The sequence below is a fragment of the Culex pipiens genome, chromosome 3, assembly GCF_016801865.2.
Source record: "Culex pipiens pallens isolate TS chromosome 3, TS_CPP_V2, whole genome shotgun sequence".
Classification (NCBI taxonomy): Eukaryota; Metazoa; Arthropoda; class Insecta; order Diptera; family Culicidae; genus Culex; species Culex pipiens.
In genome coordinates, this window is record NC_068939.1 from 89,856,623 (window position 1) to 89,874,449 (window position 17,827).

Consider the following 17,827-nt stretch of genomic DNA (forward strand, 5'->3'; position numbering starts at 1 on the left):
TTATTAAAATTTGTACAATGTTCAATGTTTTATGTATAATAATAAAGTTGCAACAATATCCCATCGTATCCAGAAAAAGTTTAATAATAAAAAAGAAGCAAAAAAAAAATTACCTTTTATATTAATAACAAAAAATAAAATAAAATTGTTATTGCGTGACCAAGTTAGGGGAAATATACCCATTTTAATCACTCTAAGCCGTTCGACCAATTCTCATCACTTTTGCCGATTTCCGCTGTTAAATCAACATGTTCATATGTTTCAACAATGGAGAGTTGCCTGCTCACTTTTATTTGAGCAATTTAATACTTTGGAACAGTCAAAAACACTTTATGAAAGCTGTAATTCATGATCAAAAAGCTGATAGGCCGATAATAGGAATAGGCTGAAAAAGGGTATAGTAATGGACTCTGCAAATTGAATATTTCATACGGTCGCATTCATACCAGCTTACGAACGGGCACAAAACTTTCCACTCATTTGGGGTAATCACTTAAAATGGCAAGCAACTGATAAGATTCACACCAAACACAATGAAGTCAACGGGCACAGGCCAACACGCAGTGCGTGCGTGATTTCTTTTATCTGAACGTAAACTTCCAGTTCAAACTTTTCTTGATGTTTAAAATGTTACATAAAAGTTTCGAGCAAATTTCTGTAGTTTTAACATCAAAAAGAAGCTGTCTTTTGCGTGAAATCGTCTTCAAATTCATCATAATTTGCTCTGTCATTCGCGTTACTCATTTGTTTACTGGCAAATATAAGCCACACAAGTACGCTTACGTGCACAGGAATTCAAAAGTCACCTTCAACTTTAAGTCGCAGATAAGACTCAGACAATTGAACCTACGGGCACAAGAAAAACAAGATACGGGAGACGGTGTTTTGAATTGAAAAATTTGAGCAAAAAATCTGTTTCTCTGTTTATACTTTCTATAATTTGTCTAAATATAAAATTTGTTCAATAAAAACTACCAAAATTTTCAGAATTGACTTTTTAAACAAATTCTAGAGTTTGTTTTTTTATTGTGTTTTATGATTTTGTGACCTCTTCAAAAAAAAAAACTCAAGAATTTACTACATTATTCCTTTTTTAAATTACACCAAACGACAATATGTTTTCGCATTCTCAATTCAAGGGAAAGCATGGGCTCAAAAAATGTGTTTTTACCCAAGATATCTCGTTTCCTTCCGAAATTTGTTTGGAGAATTAGAGTGGTTTGCTCTTTGTACATATGAATGCAATTTTTTTTATTGTATGCAAGACGAACCGCCCTTATTTTCTTCATAAACTTTGTATAAATCCAAGATGTGATGATCGAATCGATTTAGATTGAAAGTGTGAGTTTATTTATTAAATATTTAATTTTTAGAAAATTTCGTTCCCACAATTTTCACATATCAAGCAGGTCAAAAATAAACTCCTCTACTCTAGTTTGTGCCTGCTTATATGGTTGTATTCGAGGCAAGTCTTATCAAGTTCTTAGCATTGCCAGAAAAGTGAAATTATGTGCTTCCTCGTGAAACGCTGATTGTGATGGTGTAAATGAAAACATTTTTCATTTACTGTATTACTCAATTGCAAATACACAGCAATTTTGGCAGCGAAATTTAGATGGATTTTTTTTTATTAGATGTGTGTCGTGACACAACACACTTACTTTTACTGTCATTCTCGAACGACGAAACATCCTTCTTTCTCTACCAAAAATAACAAAATCGAATAGAAACACTTTTCAAAACAAATTCTGTAAAGTTCTACTTTTAACACTGTTCTTCGGGATTACAAAAAATGGTGTGTGGAACTCGTTGCAAAACTCATCGTTGTTAAAAATGATCAGATTTACAATCCTAATTGGTACATAAAGTATAATACTGAGGCTTGTTATGTTGTTATTTTTGTACCAGCAACCCTGGTCAATGTACATCAAATCGGAATACCCATTTATCCTACTTTAATTGAATTGAGAGGTGAGACTAAAAATTCCCTCGAAGTTGGATTTTTGTTGTATGGTTCATGTTAGGTCATTAAAAATTTCCCCTAGCTACGATAGGAATACTCGTTTTCAAGTCGGGTTTTGGGAAATCGGAGCAAAAGATTACAAATTCTCTTGGTCAAACTGGTTACCTTACCTTTATTACTCAAATTATACCAATAAATCATCAACGTCGTTAACACAAATCCCAACTCTCTACTTAGCACTGTGGTGCAAAATTCCCTCAATCACATGCTTCACCGTTTCCTGGCCAATGTCATCGACCATATTCTCCGCGGCGTACTGAAGCAGCTCCGACGTAAGCAGCTCCACGTTTACCGCCGGTGGATCAATGCCGGGTTTGTTCCGCAGACCGTTCGCAATAAAGTTGACCGTCTCCGGGTGGGTCACGTCCGAAACGTGCAGCGTGGACAAAACTTGCTTCAGGATGTCTGCCAGAATGTTGTGGGAGTAGTTTTGGGATGCTGGCGGCACCATTTCCAGGCTGTTGTTGACGATTTCGGCGAGGATCTCTTTGGTGTCAATGTCGTAGCCCTCCTTGAAGGTTCGGAAGATGTTCTCGATTAGTTCGGCGATCGATTGGGGTGGGATTGTTAGGAGAAGCTCCTCTGGGATGAAGGACTTGAAGTTTTCGATGATATGTGGCAGCAGGTCGCTGGCATGTTCCGGGGCAAAGTTTGCGATGATGTTTGAGAGGTAGTGGGAGAGGTGTGTGACGACCCGCTTGATGTCTGATTTTTGTACGATGGTTCCCAAATGATCGACCAGGAAGTCGTCAACCAGAGAGGAGATCTCATTGTACAGGAAGTTGTCCGGTGAGCTGGCTCGCGTGCTGGGTGGAGCCGAATCCATCACGTTCGGATAAGTTGAATCGTCCGCAATCTTCGGTGATCTTGTTTGGGTCATGGGTTCTAAGATCTGCGCAGTTTCCGAGCTCAGTGGCTTGCACTTCATACTCAGAGTTCTAATGTCCCGTTGAAGCATATTGATTTGCTCTTTTTGAGCTTTCGCGATCTCCTTGAGCTTCATCAAATCACTGTCATAGTTGATCTGCATTTGCTCACGTTTTTCAAGTAGTTTCTTCTGGTTCGCCAACATCTTTGTCAAGTTGTTATTCTCCTCTTGCAATACTGTCAGAACGTGAAGCTTTTCCGTGCCTTCCTGAATCACCTTCGTCAGCTCTTCCTGCTTTTTAGAGTGAAGGCTCTTCAAGTCCCGAGCCCTCTCCGCATAACTCTTCTTAACGTCGTCCATATTCGCTCTCATCTCAAACGCAAACTTCCTCAGAATCGTTTCCTCCAGCTCGTCCAAGTTGATAACTCGACCAAACTTCTTGATCATCGCTTGATTTATTTCCTCCTTCAAATCGACAATCTGCTGATCCATAAACTTTATATCCGTCCGCATTCGTGCCAGATGAACTACGTTGATGCGATGTTTGCGCTTCGTCTCCAGGGTTTCCATCGCAAGCTGACCCACCCGCGAGTACAGCTTCATCAGCTTCTCGTTGTTGAACAGCAGACTGTTTTCAATGTCGTAAAACTCCGTCTCCGTCCTAAAGTACTGCAGCTGATCCATCTTCAAGATCACCAGCGTATCAATGTCGTTGAGTCGAGCTTGCTTCTCGCGCTGAAAGATCAAACAGTATGTTAGCTGATTGAAATTGGAGTATCGAATCATCTTACCCTGAAATTCAGCAGTTCCCGCTTCTTGTCCGTCAACCGAGTCTCCACGTACGCCATCTTCATCTTGTAGTTCTCCATCATCTTAATCGTCTCGTTCAGTGCCTTGTTCTCCTCGTACTGACGCTTTTCCAGCTCGTTCTTCTCGTTTCGCAGCTTGATCGTCAGCTCGTACAGCTCCGGGTCGCACCCAAGCGGACACGGCTGCTCGTCCAGAAAGATCTTGCTGATCTCGCCCTCGACTGCACTCTCCAGCGCGTCAATATCTTCGGACGAGTACTCGCTCGACGATTCCGTGTCCTGGTCTCTGTCCTGGTTGATCCGACAAGGTTTGTACTTTTTCTTGAAGATTCGCTTGAGAAACGGCAGGAAGCTGTTGTCCGCACAGTGAGCGGTAAATTGCTGCACGATCGCCTTCTGCTCGGTGCGGATGTGCTCCATCTCCTGCTTTGTCTGCTCGATACAGTGCTTGGCGTCGATGATTGACTTCTGCAGACCGTTGCGCTCCAGTGTGAGATCCTCGACGGTGCCGATCATTTTGCGTTCAATCTTTTCGAAGTCCTTCAGGATCCAGAGCTCTTGGTAGAGCGTCAGCTGATAGATTTCCAAGTACTTGGCGTCCAGCTCGACCTTCAATCGTCGTTCCGCAAGTTTGGTTAAATCCTGATCAAACTCGTCAATGCGTTTCATGATTTTGTTAATGATTTTATCCTGCTTGTACGTCATTTTGATGAGCCTCGTTCGACGAAGCTCAGTTTCCCACTCTGTACCCGTCGGTGTGAACGGGGTTCCGCTCGGGCACGGCGTCAAACCCAAATAGTACTTCTGCATGTGTTCAACGTATGCAGTGCTGCCATACTCTAGCTTGGGCTTCGGCTTAGCCGCTCTTTGGTCGCGAACTGCCTCGGTTTCTTCTTGAAGTTTGAACTTATTTTCTGGATATTCAACTTCTTCATTTATTTTAACCTCAACAGTCGGAAGTTTACGCTGATCCTCCGGCAGCTCGTCATGAATCCCGAGCAGTTTTTGCTTCTTTTGCTCCACGTACTCCATAAGTTCCTTCTTCTTATCCCGAAGCGCAAAGACCTCCTTGTTGTAGTTGTTACGAATTGTAAAAATCTCGTTTCTAACCGCCAACAGGTCACGATACTTTGTCATCGTGGTTTCCAGCTCCTCCTCATTAGGTTCATATCCGGCGTCGGTTTTCAGTTTGTAGTCTCCAATCGTGCTGGCAGCTTCCTTGATGGCCTGATCGTCATCCGGATGGTTTACGTTAGGATCGGGCTTCTTACTTTTCAGGTCTTCCCACTTAAAATAATCGATTCTTAGTAACACATTAAGCCAACAATAATTCACACGACCCTACCTCCATCTTTCGAACCTGCTCCTTCGACTTTCGCTCGCGATACTTGGCCAGCAAACGGCGCATCTTCGTTTCCAGCTTGAAGTCGATCGTCGACTGGGTTAGCCCCTCGAGGAACGACTCCCGTTTGTCCTGCTGGGAGTCCTCGCGGTTCTCGAGCTTGGCATGGTCGGTGGTTTTCGCTAATCTGAAGTTGATCGGTTGGTTATTGGATGGATTGGACTTTGAAGCGATCTTGTAAAAACAAAGGTGTGCAATCTACATAATAACAGAAAATTGTATTGTGCATATTCTTAAAAAAATATTTGTGAAAAAAGTGCAAAGTGCAAAATAAATCACATGTTAAAAATAAAAGAATATCACCAAATCCAAAATTATATAAAAACATTAAAGAGTGAACAGATGAATTTGTCGCTTGTGCTGCCTACAATATTTTAAATTTAAGATAAATCCAAGAACCTGTCCTCTGGTGATTTGCACATATCCAAGAATCGTCTTTAGTGAAAATGAAGAGATAAATTTGATTGTTAGTAAAACATTTGAAAATTTCAAGTGAAGTTGTTTAAGAAAATTTCAAAATCAATATTTGGATTGGGCATAATCTATATATATAAAAAATTTCGACGGTTTTGTTCGAACGCGAATCAGTTGAATACGGAGCGTCAGATCGAGGTGCTCTTTGTTGCGTTGGGTTCGTACAAGGCCAAGGAAGGTTTATACGCTAACTTATTGACACTTTGGCCACTCTGGAACCGATTCCGGAGCATCGGCAAATTGTATGGAGAATGTTATTGCTTATAGCGAGATAAAATCACGTGTCTCCTTCGCTGTGAGTGACAGGAGATTATTGCCGCCTAACTACCGCAGAGTAAAAATCAGCAAGTTGAACTGAAATTCTGCGTTGATTTGGCTGTCAACTTGGTTTGTTTTGAATATTTTCCAAAAAGTCAGCTGAAAACTCAAGGCAACCTTTGACAACAGCCAAAAATTTGTTCTGCGGTTGTCATGCGGCTGTCATGCGACCATTATCTTGCGGTCGTATCACCGCGCGTGAACTCTAATTATAGAGGAGAAAATCGTGACGTCAGAAATGAACTCAAATCACTCAAAGTTCATTTTGTGAGTGACTTTAACAGTTTGGCCTAGTTTGACAGCTACATTGTCCTCAGTTTTTCTGTGGGAGAGAAAAGGAGGCGAATACTTTATGAAAATCATACCTGTCAAAATTCCTAGCCTCAAAATTTTGTCGCGAGTTGCTTTTCTCCTCTATTGACGCCCGCAGTAATATGTAAAATCAAATTTTGATCACAGGAGGCTGAATAAGCAAAACAGCAAAAAACGTCAACAATAAAAAAAAATAAAGGCAGAACGAAGTTTGTCGGGTAAGGCTTGTATTTCCATATAAATACACACATGATGCAAAAATTGGCAATTTCGGGTCTCCAAATTTTTTGACTCAGGCTTTTCATCCCTGGTATTAAGCGGTTTACGCACTTCGGAAGGAACCGGTCAAGAAAAAAATCAAGTGAGCAGCAGCGGCAGCGCAAGCAAGTGAGAGAGGGTGAAGAAAAGCCCCAAGAAATCGCTCCCTCTCCTTTGTTCTGCTGTTCGTAAAGCTGTTTCTTGACCCCTTACCTTCCGATCTGCATACTAGCCTTTAGGGCGAAACGGGAGGGCAGCGTCTTTTTGACACCACGACTCGAGATTTTGGAAGCAGCTTTAAGGAGGTATAAGACTATGACAAACAAAACACCAAACTAGCATTTTTTTACAGTTTGCCTGCTTTGTTTGTTTGTGTTGTGGACGGCAACACTGCGAGAGTGTACACAATTAGGTTTTACGCCGAATCGATTTGGAGGTTAGAAAATTGACAGCTTGGCTGCACTTTTTACATTTTTTGCACGTTTGTCTCAGTAAAAATGTGTGTGCGTGTGCGCTCGTGACGTCACGCTGTAAAACCTAATAAAGCCGAGTCTTTTCGTGCACTCTGCTGTCACTGGTTGATGCCGTGACAGCGCATAGATGTGATCTGTCATTTTAAAGTGTTGTTTTTTGTTGATTCTTTCGTTGTTCGTGAATAAAAGTAGGGTATATGACCCTATTTTGGACCTAGTACCTATTTTGGACCTATTTTTATTAATCGGGGTAGTTCAGGCTTTTAAAGTACGAATTCACTGAATCCAACCAACAGAAAGTGTAAGCAGGATCGTTTTGTAGCTTACCTCTTCCAAATATGTCAACATTTTTAATTATTTCCGCTTTTTCAGCCACTTTTTCCAATGCCATTTGTATTTCCTACCATTTTCCTAGCACATCGATTAGGTCCAAATATTCCGGCCTCGTTGCTTATCGGATTTGGCTCGCGACACCTTGATGATTTTTTCTGTTTTGCACTGAAACCAAACAATTTTGTCCGGTTTCCGAGCAATGTAACTGTTGTCTATTTAATGCTTTTATGTTTTTCGTCACCAAACCATTGAAATAACTATTCTATTATCGAAAAAACTCAATTCAAAATATTTTTTCAAATCAGCCGCGTTGGATCAGTTTTTGGAGCTACTTTGCCGTCGGTTCAAGGCTATCACCAACACATGTATAAAGAGGTGTTGCCAGTTTTGTTTATCAATTTATTTCGATATTTCATTAACATTAATTGAAAGTTTTTAATTTTATAATTGAATTTCATTCCTTTACTGTAATTATTTGAAAGAAATCTAAGCTTTAAAAAGAAAATGATTAACAGAAACAATGAAAATATGTTATTTAAATGATAAAAATGCAAATTGATGATAGAGATTTAGAAGATTGTTAAGACCGATTGCAAAGTATCCCAAAATTTAAACTGATGTTAATTTATTTTTGTCTTAACATCATTATCACCAATTTAGCTGCATATATTTTTAAATTTTGCCTCAAAAAAGGCAAACTGGCTACCCTGTTGCAATTGAAGGGGAAACGATTGAAAAACCTAAAGGGTCTAGTTCATTAAATCGTCAGCTGTCACCGTGACAGGAACTGTCAACATTGCTTACGAGTGGTTTTTGAAAAAGTCGTATGAAATGAATTTAAAAAATCTTGAGTTCGTTTTAAAAAGGTCCTAAGCGCTAGTTGTAAACAAATCAATTTTTCGATCAGATCTCGATCAATTTGCGAATTATAAATAAAAAATGCTTTGAATTGTCATCTGCATGACTTTTAAATCTTTTAAAAAATCAAATAAGTGTTGGAGATCGTGATGGCTGTTACGACGTATTGCAAACTAATCAGAGAAATATGCATATGGAAAATATATTTTTTGTAAGTTTTGACTGATTTTTGCATATCTATCAATATGATGATAAATTAAGAAATCGCGTTGCCCTTTGCTTAGGGTAAAACAAAAAAATCTTAACCTTAGGTATCAATATATATTTTTTTTAAAATACAGGTATAACGTATTTTTTCACAATTGGCAGCGTTTACTTAATAAATAATAAATTACACTTTTAGATTTTACTGTTTCAATCATGTTAGAAACACACTTGAACCAGCTAGAAAAATAAAAATCTTCGAAAACAAATCTCGGGTGAGTTTTCAAAAAGCCGTAAGAGCCACTGTGACCTCTGACACTAATATTCGTTTTTCTCGAAAATGAAACAAAATTTCATTTATTTCAAGCATGGGGCACTTGAAGGACGTGTAGATGAACAATCTCGAGCATTTTTGATATTGGTTTTTCGTAAGGTCGAATACTGATGCAAAAAGGACTTTGGTTGCCAATGGCTCTTACGGCTTTTTGAAAACTAATCCGAGAAATAAGCATAAGAATTTTTTTTAATTTGGGACATATCTGATTACCGTAAATATGGATGACTTTGATAGCCGGGGTGACTTTGATAGGTTGAGGTTTTTCCGCAAAATGAAGAGTACAAATTAAATACGAACGGAATGGTATGGCATCATACTGACCGTGGTAGAGAAGTGCTCAAAGTACCTCATGAAGAACTTTTCAAGAAATTTTTTGAAAAGTTAGTTAACTATAATTAAGAAAATGTTGATAAATAGCATTATTTTAATCGTCTCAAAGTGCCATGATTTTCTCAATGAACATGATTTTGAATCGTAAAACGAAATGCATTTTCGGAATCTTTGGACAATTTTCTACTAGGCAAAGGTAAAATAAGATTGTAAATAATATATATTATTAAATATTATTTGTTTTTAAAACATAATTCAAAAAATCTCCTAATTTAAAGGCATTTTCATTAAAATAAAATGAATATAAAATGTATAAACTTTTGATTCGTTCTTTGAGAGTGCATAATTGGCAATGGGAGCGCGTGGTCGTAAAAAATATTCGGAGTGAAAAGTGATTTTTTTTGTGTGTGCCTTTTGTTTCGCATTTTTGTCGTGAATTGTGCGCTGCGAGGAGAAGATTACCCTCTGAAAATGCAGCGTCATCAGTGCATAATTGATAAAGGGAGCGCGTGGTCGTAAAAAATATTCGGAGTGAAAAGTGATTTTTTTTGAGTGTGCCTTTTGTTTCGCATTTTTGTCGTGAATTGTGATATAGTTTTCGATAAAAACGATCCGAGTTCGCTAGGTTTATCGCGTAACAAAATTATTTTGATTCATCAAGAACGTCGTGTGGTGCGCGAGTCTTTTTTGTGTTGAAAAGACCTTCCCATAGCTCCGTAGCTCGGAGGGCTCGACGTCGGTTGTTTGTGTGTTAAGCCCTCTCCATAGCATCGTAGCTCGAGAGGCAACGAAAATCAATACCTTATCTAGCTAACAGAAAGAAGATAGGAAGGCACTTGATGATTGAGTTCGTCGCGTCTATTCCGTAACAAATTCATGAACTAAATGATTATATAATTAAAAATCAGACTACGCTATCATTGCAGCATTGCGTTTAACACCTCATTTTATAAATAAATATTATTTGGTTTTATCTTTCCACAGCCGGCTGTCTAAGATTAAACCATTTCATTAAAAATTTAACAACAGTTAAACGGGAAATGTCTCATCCGCAGCAACCGATTGTTTGCCTTGAGAATAAAATATAATACCTTTCAACAAACACTATGATTTTGGGTCGCATCATCATCTTCTATGATGAATCCTGACCAAACACCCTATCCTACTAACAAATTTTCAGGTTCCTGGCGCACAAAGTAAATCAGCTGCCCTAGTAGCAACCTGCGCTAACTAACATTCCCGTCCCTTAAAATCGAGATCTACAAACTGACATGGCGGGCGCCGTTGGTGGCCAATGACTGTTACCTATTCGCAACTGATCTTGTTTTGGCAATCATGGTGTTTTATCTTTCCAGCGCATTCATACATGCTGTTGATAAGGGAAATACCACTTGGTAGTCGAAGCCTATGATCAGTAGTGCTGAAAGGATATTACGGTTCTGTTCAGCAACGGAGAAGGACAACCATGGGTGGTCTCTCATGCTCATGCTCATGCTCAAACTTTTGATTCGTTCTTTGATTCTGTTAAATATGTAATCAAAATAAAAAAAAAATCAAATTATTCGCTCTACAGCATTGCCTTAGCGTTCTCGATTGCGAGATTCCTACTCGAAACTAGGTGTTCGAAGGCTTGATTGTTAAGGCAATTGAAAACCTCTTTTTACACCTTAACTTCCATCCATCCCGGGACTCGAACTGACGACCTTTGGATTGTTAGTCCAACTGCCTACCAGCGACTCCACCAAGGCAGGATCCAGGGACACCTGGACTGAGCTAACGACCTAACCTTTTTTAGGTTAGTCCGAGGCCAACATTTACTTCCCGTCCGACGGAAGGCGTGATCAGACAAATCTCGTCTCGGAAACATGCCACCGGGACCGTCTGGGATCGAACCCAGGTCGACTGGGTGAGAGGCAATCGCGCTTACCCCTACACCACGGTCCCGGTTTTAAACATGTAATATAAATCTATAATTTAATAAACAAAACTAGTTTCAAGGAATTTCAGGAAGTTCTGAATTTTTAACAATTTTACCTAAAATTTATATGTATTATGTTAAAAAGCTTATAACCATAGTTAACTAAATATTGACATAAATGATTTTCTTAAAAATTATATCAGCAGCCTAAGTGATGGTAAGTTCGAAGTAAAAATAATGTTTGAACACCTCAAATCTGCTTTTAACAAGACAAACTATGACTATCAAAGGCACCCTGGTAGTCAAACAAAGATTTTTTTCAAATATTACATTGTTTTTAAAAGTGCAACATGTAGTTAAACTTTTTGTCAAGCAACTGTAAAGTTTAACATGACAGATGAAAAAGTTTCACACCAAGTTACAAGCTATAATCTCCCTTTAAAATTTCTTCATTGTTTAATCATATTTGAACTTAAGCTCTGCGCAAAATTTCGCAATTCGCAATTTTCAGTGTAAGAAAGGGCCTTGACCGATCTTATGCACTAGGTCCCCGACGAACACGCACTGCCCTTACACCTACATCTCACCCTTGCTCTGAGTCAGTACGAGCAGCACGCTAGAACACGCTTTGAGTGTTCGTGCCAGGCATGCACACCTTCTTTTCCGGTTACGCATTTTAACTCGGCCGGGGGTGGTACATTAAGTAGGGTTTGATGTAAGTATAAGCGCCTAACCATTTATAGTGTGCCTATCAACTTTCATTAAAGCAAAAACTGTTTTATTTTTAGTTTGAATTCAAAAACTTATTGTTATTTACTGTGTATTGTTTTCTCCTGAAATCTTCCCTATTGTTGAGTCTGTTTATCTGTTGCTATTTCTTTTGTCGCGGTGTTTTGTTACAATTTTTGATCCTAGCATGTTATTCAAAAGTTTACCAAAAGTACAATGGTAATATTTGTGTTAATTCTTTGATCATTCCAAAAATTGAGTAAGGGCTCAAACCTCACTTGTTTGAAAAAAGGGTGAAGATTGAAAACAATAGACAGTAAAAGAGAATTTATTTTTTAAAAATCAAGTATCAATAGTAAAAGAATGATGAGCGTATTTTGAAGAATAAAAATGAGAAGCTAGATGTATTAGATGTAAAATTAGATAATAGTCAATAAATAGAGATACAAAACAAGCTTAGATTATAGTAATGATAATTTATAGGACAGATAAAGAATTATTCAAATAAATAAATTCGCAATAAAATCAAAAAAGATTAGGCGAATGATAAATAGACTTGATATTACTAGTACATTAAGGAAAAGTATATTTTTAAGGAAAAAAAAACAAAGTTTGTTACAGCAGTATCAATATCAATCAAGAAAAGAGTGGAAAAGCTTTGAGAGATAAGAGAATCAAAAGTTAGTAAAATTAAAATCAAATGTTGGATATTAAATAGAAGAATCAGTGAAGAATTGGGAATCAGAAGAGCAAAATAAAACTAGGAGATAGGTGGTAGCTGAGAATGAAGAGAAGAGAAACCCCGTTGTGCGATGTTTCAGGTACATCCACAGCAGTTGACTCAACATACTGCGAATCAAAACAATACCGTCTACAATCCCAAATTGCTTCCCTTTCCCACATTGTCGCGCCCCTTTCTTTTAGCCGTCTCGACTCTGACCCGCGGTGGTCAAAGGTTTACGATATGTTTCCACAGGCCACCAGCTAGGTCATCATGAAAACCAAGCCAACGTGGAGGTAAGAAAATAGGACACTCGCAAGGAACCAGAGCTATACTGTTCTGATCAAGGTAATTCGGATGATCTAACAGAACTACGGATGTAGTTAGTTACGCTCCTTCCAGGATGTTCCTTACGTGGACGTCAACCGAAGAGCACGCAACAAGGTCAGTGCCATTGCATGCTCTTAGGTATCAATCCTTGGCCTGCAACTTAAGCTCTGCGCAAAATTTAGAACCTTTTTTCATTGTAACTTGTTATGTATCTCTGTCATTCATTTAATTTACAGTTAAGGTGTTTTTATTGTGACTAATAACGGGTTGTCTTTTATGTTCTAATGCTTGAACAATTAGGTCGTAAGAATACGCAAATTGTAAATAGGACAGAGACCTGCTAAAGATGCGTGAGTTTCCATTCAATATAATTAAAACACGTTTTCAAATTCAAATCTATTGTTTTATCATTATTAATTAATTTCTGAAATAAATATTTTCCAAATTATAATCGTGGATAGGCCCTTTGGTTCATCAAACCGCGTTTTTGTAAGTGTGCGTGTTGCCGCCGCACGCCGCAATTCGTGTTGTCAAAATTTCAACCAATCAGAGTGTGGGTCCAAAATAGGTTCAGCGATGTCTCCAAAATACATTCAATAAGTCCAAAAAGCATCCATAAAATGTTTTACTTGAAATGCTTATTACAATGAAATGGTTAAATTATTTTCAATTTTCAATAGTACACTTTGTTAAGCATAAATTAAGGCACAAAACAGCCCTGAAACGAGCCAAATTAGTTAGACCGTTCCTGAGAACTATGCGAAATATGTTGATGCTTCGCATAGTAGGTCCAAAATAGGGCCATATACCCTAGTCCTTTGTTTAGTAAAGAACCTTGTTTAAATTCGTTTGTTTCCTGTCCGTGAACGTCTGGTTTATGTGGTGTGGACCGTGTAAAGACGTGTCGCTGCCAGATCCAACAGTTTGCCTGCATTTATTTGCAGAAATGTCAGCTTGTATCAATTTTGCTTCGTTTGCGATTTTGCAAACTGTCAAACACAAAAAATTGCTAGTTTGTTTGTCATAGTCTAATAACTCCTTAAAGAAAATGCTATAACTTTGAAGTTATGTTTTTTTTTGTAGACGCTAAATAGGTCATTAGCAAGCAATCTGTCGAGTTCGGAAATTTATTTAAGGTGAGCAGAAATGGTTAAAAAACTGACGACCTTAAACAACTCGTTTTAAATCGACTTACCTTCGTCGAGCTTCCTCTGCTTCGATTCGCTCCTTCAAATCGGCAACTGTTTGAAAGTATTCATCATTCAGCTTCCCAATACGGAACGACTTGACCGAAGTTTCAATCCTGTAATCAGCATTACAATTATCTTCAACTGCCTCACCACAAGCTCAAACCAACTTACCTAACTCCCAGCACCTCGATCGGCATGCTTTCCATCTCTTCCAAAAAGAACTTTCGCAGCTTCTCACCAGATAGTCGCGCCTTCTCAACGTCAAACGCCGTCTTGCGCTTAACCAGGTCCATTTCCGCTTGCAGCTCCCGCTTCAAGTCCGCCGTAATGCGCTCGTCCAGATCGAAGCATTCCATAGGAATTCTCTGGGACTCGGGCAGGGCCTGGTTGCGCGCCAGGATCGCTTCAAACTGCTTGCGATATTCCGCGACGGTGTTGAGGATTTCGTTCTTCCGATCGTTCAACAGTTTTGCTTTTCGGTCGTTTTCCTGCTTGATCTTTTGTTGTTCAAGCGAGAGAAACGCGGGATCGTCAATGTCCTCTGTCAGGGTCAGTTCGTCTTCGGTTGTTTTTCTTTTGAGCGCCGCGACGGGTGCCTCATCCGAGTGCCACTTGTAGGCGAACAGATTGCCGTCGGTTCCGACGCTGAACAAATACTGAAAGTCATAGCTGAACGCTAGTCCGGTCACCTTGCCGCTCAGGTTGTAGTGCATGTTCAGCTTCCAGTAGTCGTTCAGGTTGCGAAAGTCCTCGTGTACGCGGTTCACGCGGATCGAACCATCACCCATGCCAAAGATCAGGTAGTTGTGGCTGTAAACGGTCCTTATTAACAACTGTTCATGCTGATCTTCAAAGATACTTACTCAAAAATGTAGCTTGTAATCTCGGTGTCCTCTGCGCCCGGAATGGGTGTGCACGAGATCGGGTCTTCGTCGTCGAATCCGTACTCGTACACGAAACCCGCATCGTAACCAGCCATCGATAGCCACAAGGTGTTCTCCTCTGTGTACTGCACCCACAGCACCGCGTTGGGAATCTTGGGAATGTACAGCGGTTCCAGCTCCTCCTCCTCTTCAGAGTCTTCCAAGAAAGCTTCTTGATCGATTTCCACGCCGGGATTCTCCACCCGAATGCGCTCCAGAGATTTCATCTTCCGGACGCGCTTTTTCTGCTTCTTCTCTTCAATCTCTGCGATGTGGATGTTTCTTTTGATCTCAGACTTCACAGACTGAAAGGTAAGTTGTCGTATGTCGGTGTTCTTCAGGTGGAAAGACACGTCCGTGTAGGATTCCGGTTCTTCCGGAAGTTCAACTTCCAGTACTTGACCGTGGCGACAGCCGAGAATAGCCGTGGCTGCAGCCTGAGGTTTCCAGTTGATTGTTGACATTGCAGATGGCGTGTAGACCAATCCGATTGGTTCGAGACTCACGTGAGGGTTTCCGCGAATGAGCTGATGTACAAAGATGCTCTTGTCCTCCGATCCGGAAACGAGAATAGTTTCCCTTACATTCATCGCCAGAACGGTGATCGCTTCCGAGTGTGACTTCATCACTTGTATCAACTTCACCGGACATTCGGTATCTGAGTCGTCCAAACATACGGTGACGATGCGAATAAAACCATCCTCAAATCCCAGAACCATTGCCAATCCGGTTGGATCAACGCTGAACGGAAACCAAAGCATGGCGCGACCACTCGAACTGAACTGATAATCGAAGATCATCTCTCTGCTGGTGTAATCGTACATGAACAATCTTCCATCACTGCCGAGTGTGGCCACGTGGTTCGAGACCGGACTTGTCTGAACCGCCACGATCGGTCCGGCGTGACACTTGAGCAATTGTTGAGGTGCCGCGGGCTTGTACGCCGGTGTGATGTCACATTCCCAAATTCCACCATTTCCATCCTGGGCGTACCACTGGAAATCACCCTCCTTCCGTATCAAACACATCAACTCGCTATTGTACGACTCACTTCCAATCTTGAACTCCATGATCGGTTCAATCTGCACAACCCTATCGTCATCCGGGGGATCAGCCAGTTCCACTGTCTCCCAGAACCACACCCTGATGAACCCGTCCATGCCGCAGGTCATGACCTCACCATCGCGGACACTAATCTGCGTGATTGGCCCCAGATGGCACGGCTTTCTACCCTTGCGACAGACTTCCAGCTTGATCAAACCCGCCTCCCAAACCAGAACATTTCCCCACTGGCACCCGGAGAGCACCTTTTCGTCTGGCATCGGAAGAATACCCACAATGTCGGAAATCTCGGTCTTACCAAAGCGACCCAACTCTCCCTGAAGCTTCAGTCCGGTAAAGGTTTCTGCCATTTTCCAGAACTTGATGTGGCCCAACCCTAAATCAAGAAAAAAAAGGTACTCAATCGAATCCTGAAACCTTTCCATCCCTACCTACCACACGACGTCAAATGTCCGGGCACGCTCGGCGAAAACATCACGTTGATCACATCGTTCGAGAAGGACTTGCAGCGCAGAATGATCTCGCCCTCGCGCCAGTTCCACACCGTCAGCATGTAGTCCGGGTCGCCACCCTGCGACGCCAGCAGCTCCCCACTGGCGTTGTAATCGATCCGGCTGTACGACCGCGTGGTGCCATTGTTCAGGATGTTCACCACGGTCATCTCCGGATACTGGTAGATGATGACCGGCGGATCCGTGCCGTTTTCCCCCACGGTCAGGTGGCACAGCTCGGGGTTCGGATTGATCTGGATGCACCCGATGCCACCGCCCGTTGAGCTGCGGCGGGTCGTTACCGTACGGGTGGCAACATCCAAGAAGTGGATCAGATTACCGGAAGCGAACACCAGGACACCATCGTCGATCTTGCACAGGTTGAAAGGACGCTTGCAATCGTAGCCGTAGGAGTAGCTGCAGGATGCAGATAAATATAAAAAGCTGGCTCAACTACCTAAAACGAGTCTTACTCAAAGTCAAGAATCTCCGAGGGGATGGTACAGGACGAACTACGAACTATCTTTGAGATTAGAGCTCTCTCGGGAACATTGACGGAACCACGCTCGGATTGTGACATTTTGCGGCGAATCTTGTCGGCGTTCTGGTCATTCAACAAAGCGGTTGCTTGTTAGGTTGCCAAGGGTTCGTTATAATTCGCTAAGGCGTCATGGCGCTACCCCTTGTTGGCGTCGTTTATGGTTGGTTAGCAACAACCCTTAACATGAACTCATCGACGAGTACCTGACCACCTGGTTGTTGTTGTTCCCTCAGCTGAAATTCGGTGGTGTAAAAATAAAATGTGATAAGGGCAGTAACTTCAACATTTTGCCTCGTGGACGAATGGCAAGATAGCACTGCGGTGACGATTAGCGAGTGTGGTGCTTTGTACAAAAACAAAATTCAAATAAAAAAAAAAGGTTTTTTAGAGTGATTCGATTTTTGTTTCTAAATTGTTTCATTTAATTCGTTCAATTTAAATTTTGTGCATTTTTGTATTATTCATTTCATTAAATCCCCGAATTGCGCTCCCCCCGATTGCGTCTCAAAATTCAAAACCATCATTGACAGCCATTGCCCCAAAAGAGAAAGACACCATCTTCCACCTTAAAGTTGAATTGATCAAATAGTAGTTTATTCAAACAAATATGAAAATCAATCTTTAAATTGTTCGATTCGCTATGTCAGTTCTTCGTGTTCATCCTTTTCAGTTTTTTAAACAAAGCTAGACGAGAATTGACTTGAAAAATCAACAACAAGTTATTCTAAGTACAAAGTAACGCCTGGTTCACCGCTGGAAAGTATCAAAGTACAATCTAAGCCGCAGTGGCATCGTTCTGAGTGTTATTTTTAAAACACGCTTCATCATCCTCATCGTCGTCGTCGTCGTTGATATGCCCCCCCAAGAAACTCCGAGCACCACCAGCACAACCGGTTTGAGCCAGTTTTCCCGCGCGATGCCCT

The 17,827-nt window shown here is 40.8% G+C and overlaps 1 protein-coding gene across 1 annotated transcript; it reads right to left on the reverse strand.

Moving 5' to 3' along the window:
• Window positions 1-2,157: 2,157 nt before the first annotated feature.
• LOC120422286 (cilia- and flagella-associated protein 44) lies at window positions 2,158-16,990 on the reverse strand. The gene is made up of 8 exons (XM_039585676.2): window positions 16,837-16,990; window positions 16,308-16,780; window positions 14,751-16,248; window positions 14,059-14,697; window positions 13,893-14,000; window positions 5,046-5,229; window positions 3,683-4,987; window positions 2,158-3,626 (listed from the first exon to the last, which is right to left on the reverse strand). The coding sequence occupies exons 1-8, from the start codon at window positions 16,941-16,943 to the stop codon at window positions 2,193-2,195; spliced, it is 5,748 nt and encodes a 1,915-aa protein (XP_039441610.1). The 5' UTR covers window positions 16,944-16,990; the 3' UTR covers window positions 2,158-2,192.
• Window positions 16,991-17,827: the final 837 nt, after the last annotated feature.

Bases quoted from the DNA above. Each gene is read 5' to 3' on its own strand.
- LOC120422286 (XM_039585676.2), bottom strand. From the start codon at position 16,943: ATGTCACAATCCGAGCGTGGTTCCGTCAATGTTCCCGAGAGAGCTCTA. The intron at 14,698-14,750 runs GTAAGTATCTTT...GACCGTTTACAG, and splicing joins ATTACAAGCTACATTTTTGA to CCACAACTACCTGATCTTTG. The intron at 14,001-14,058 runs GTAAGTTGGTTT...TGCTGATTACAG, and splicing joins ATCGAGGTGCTGGGAGTTAG to GATTGAAACTTCGGTCAAGT.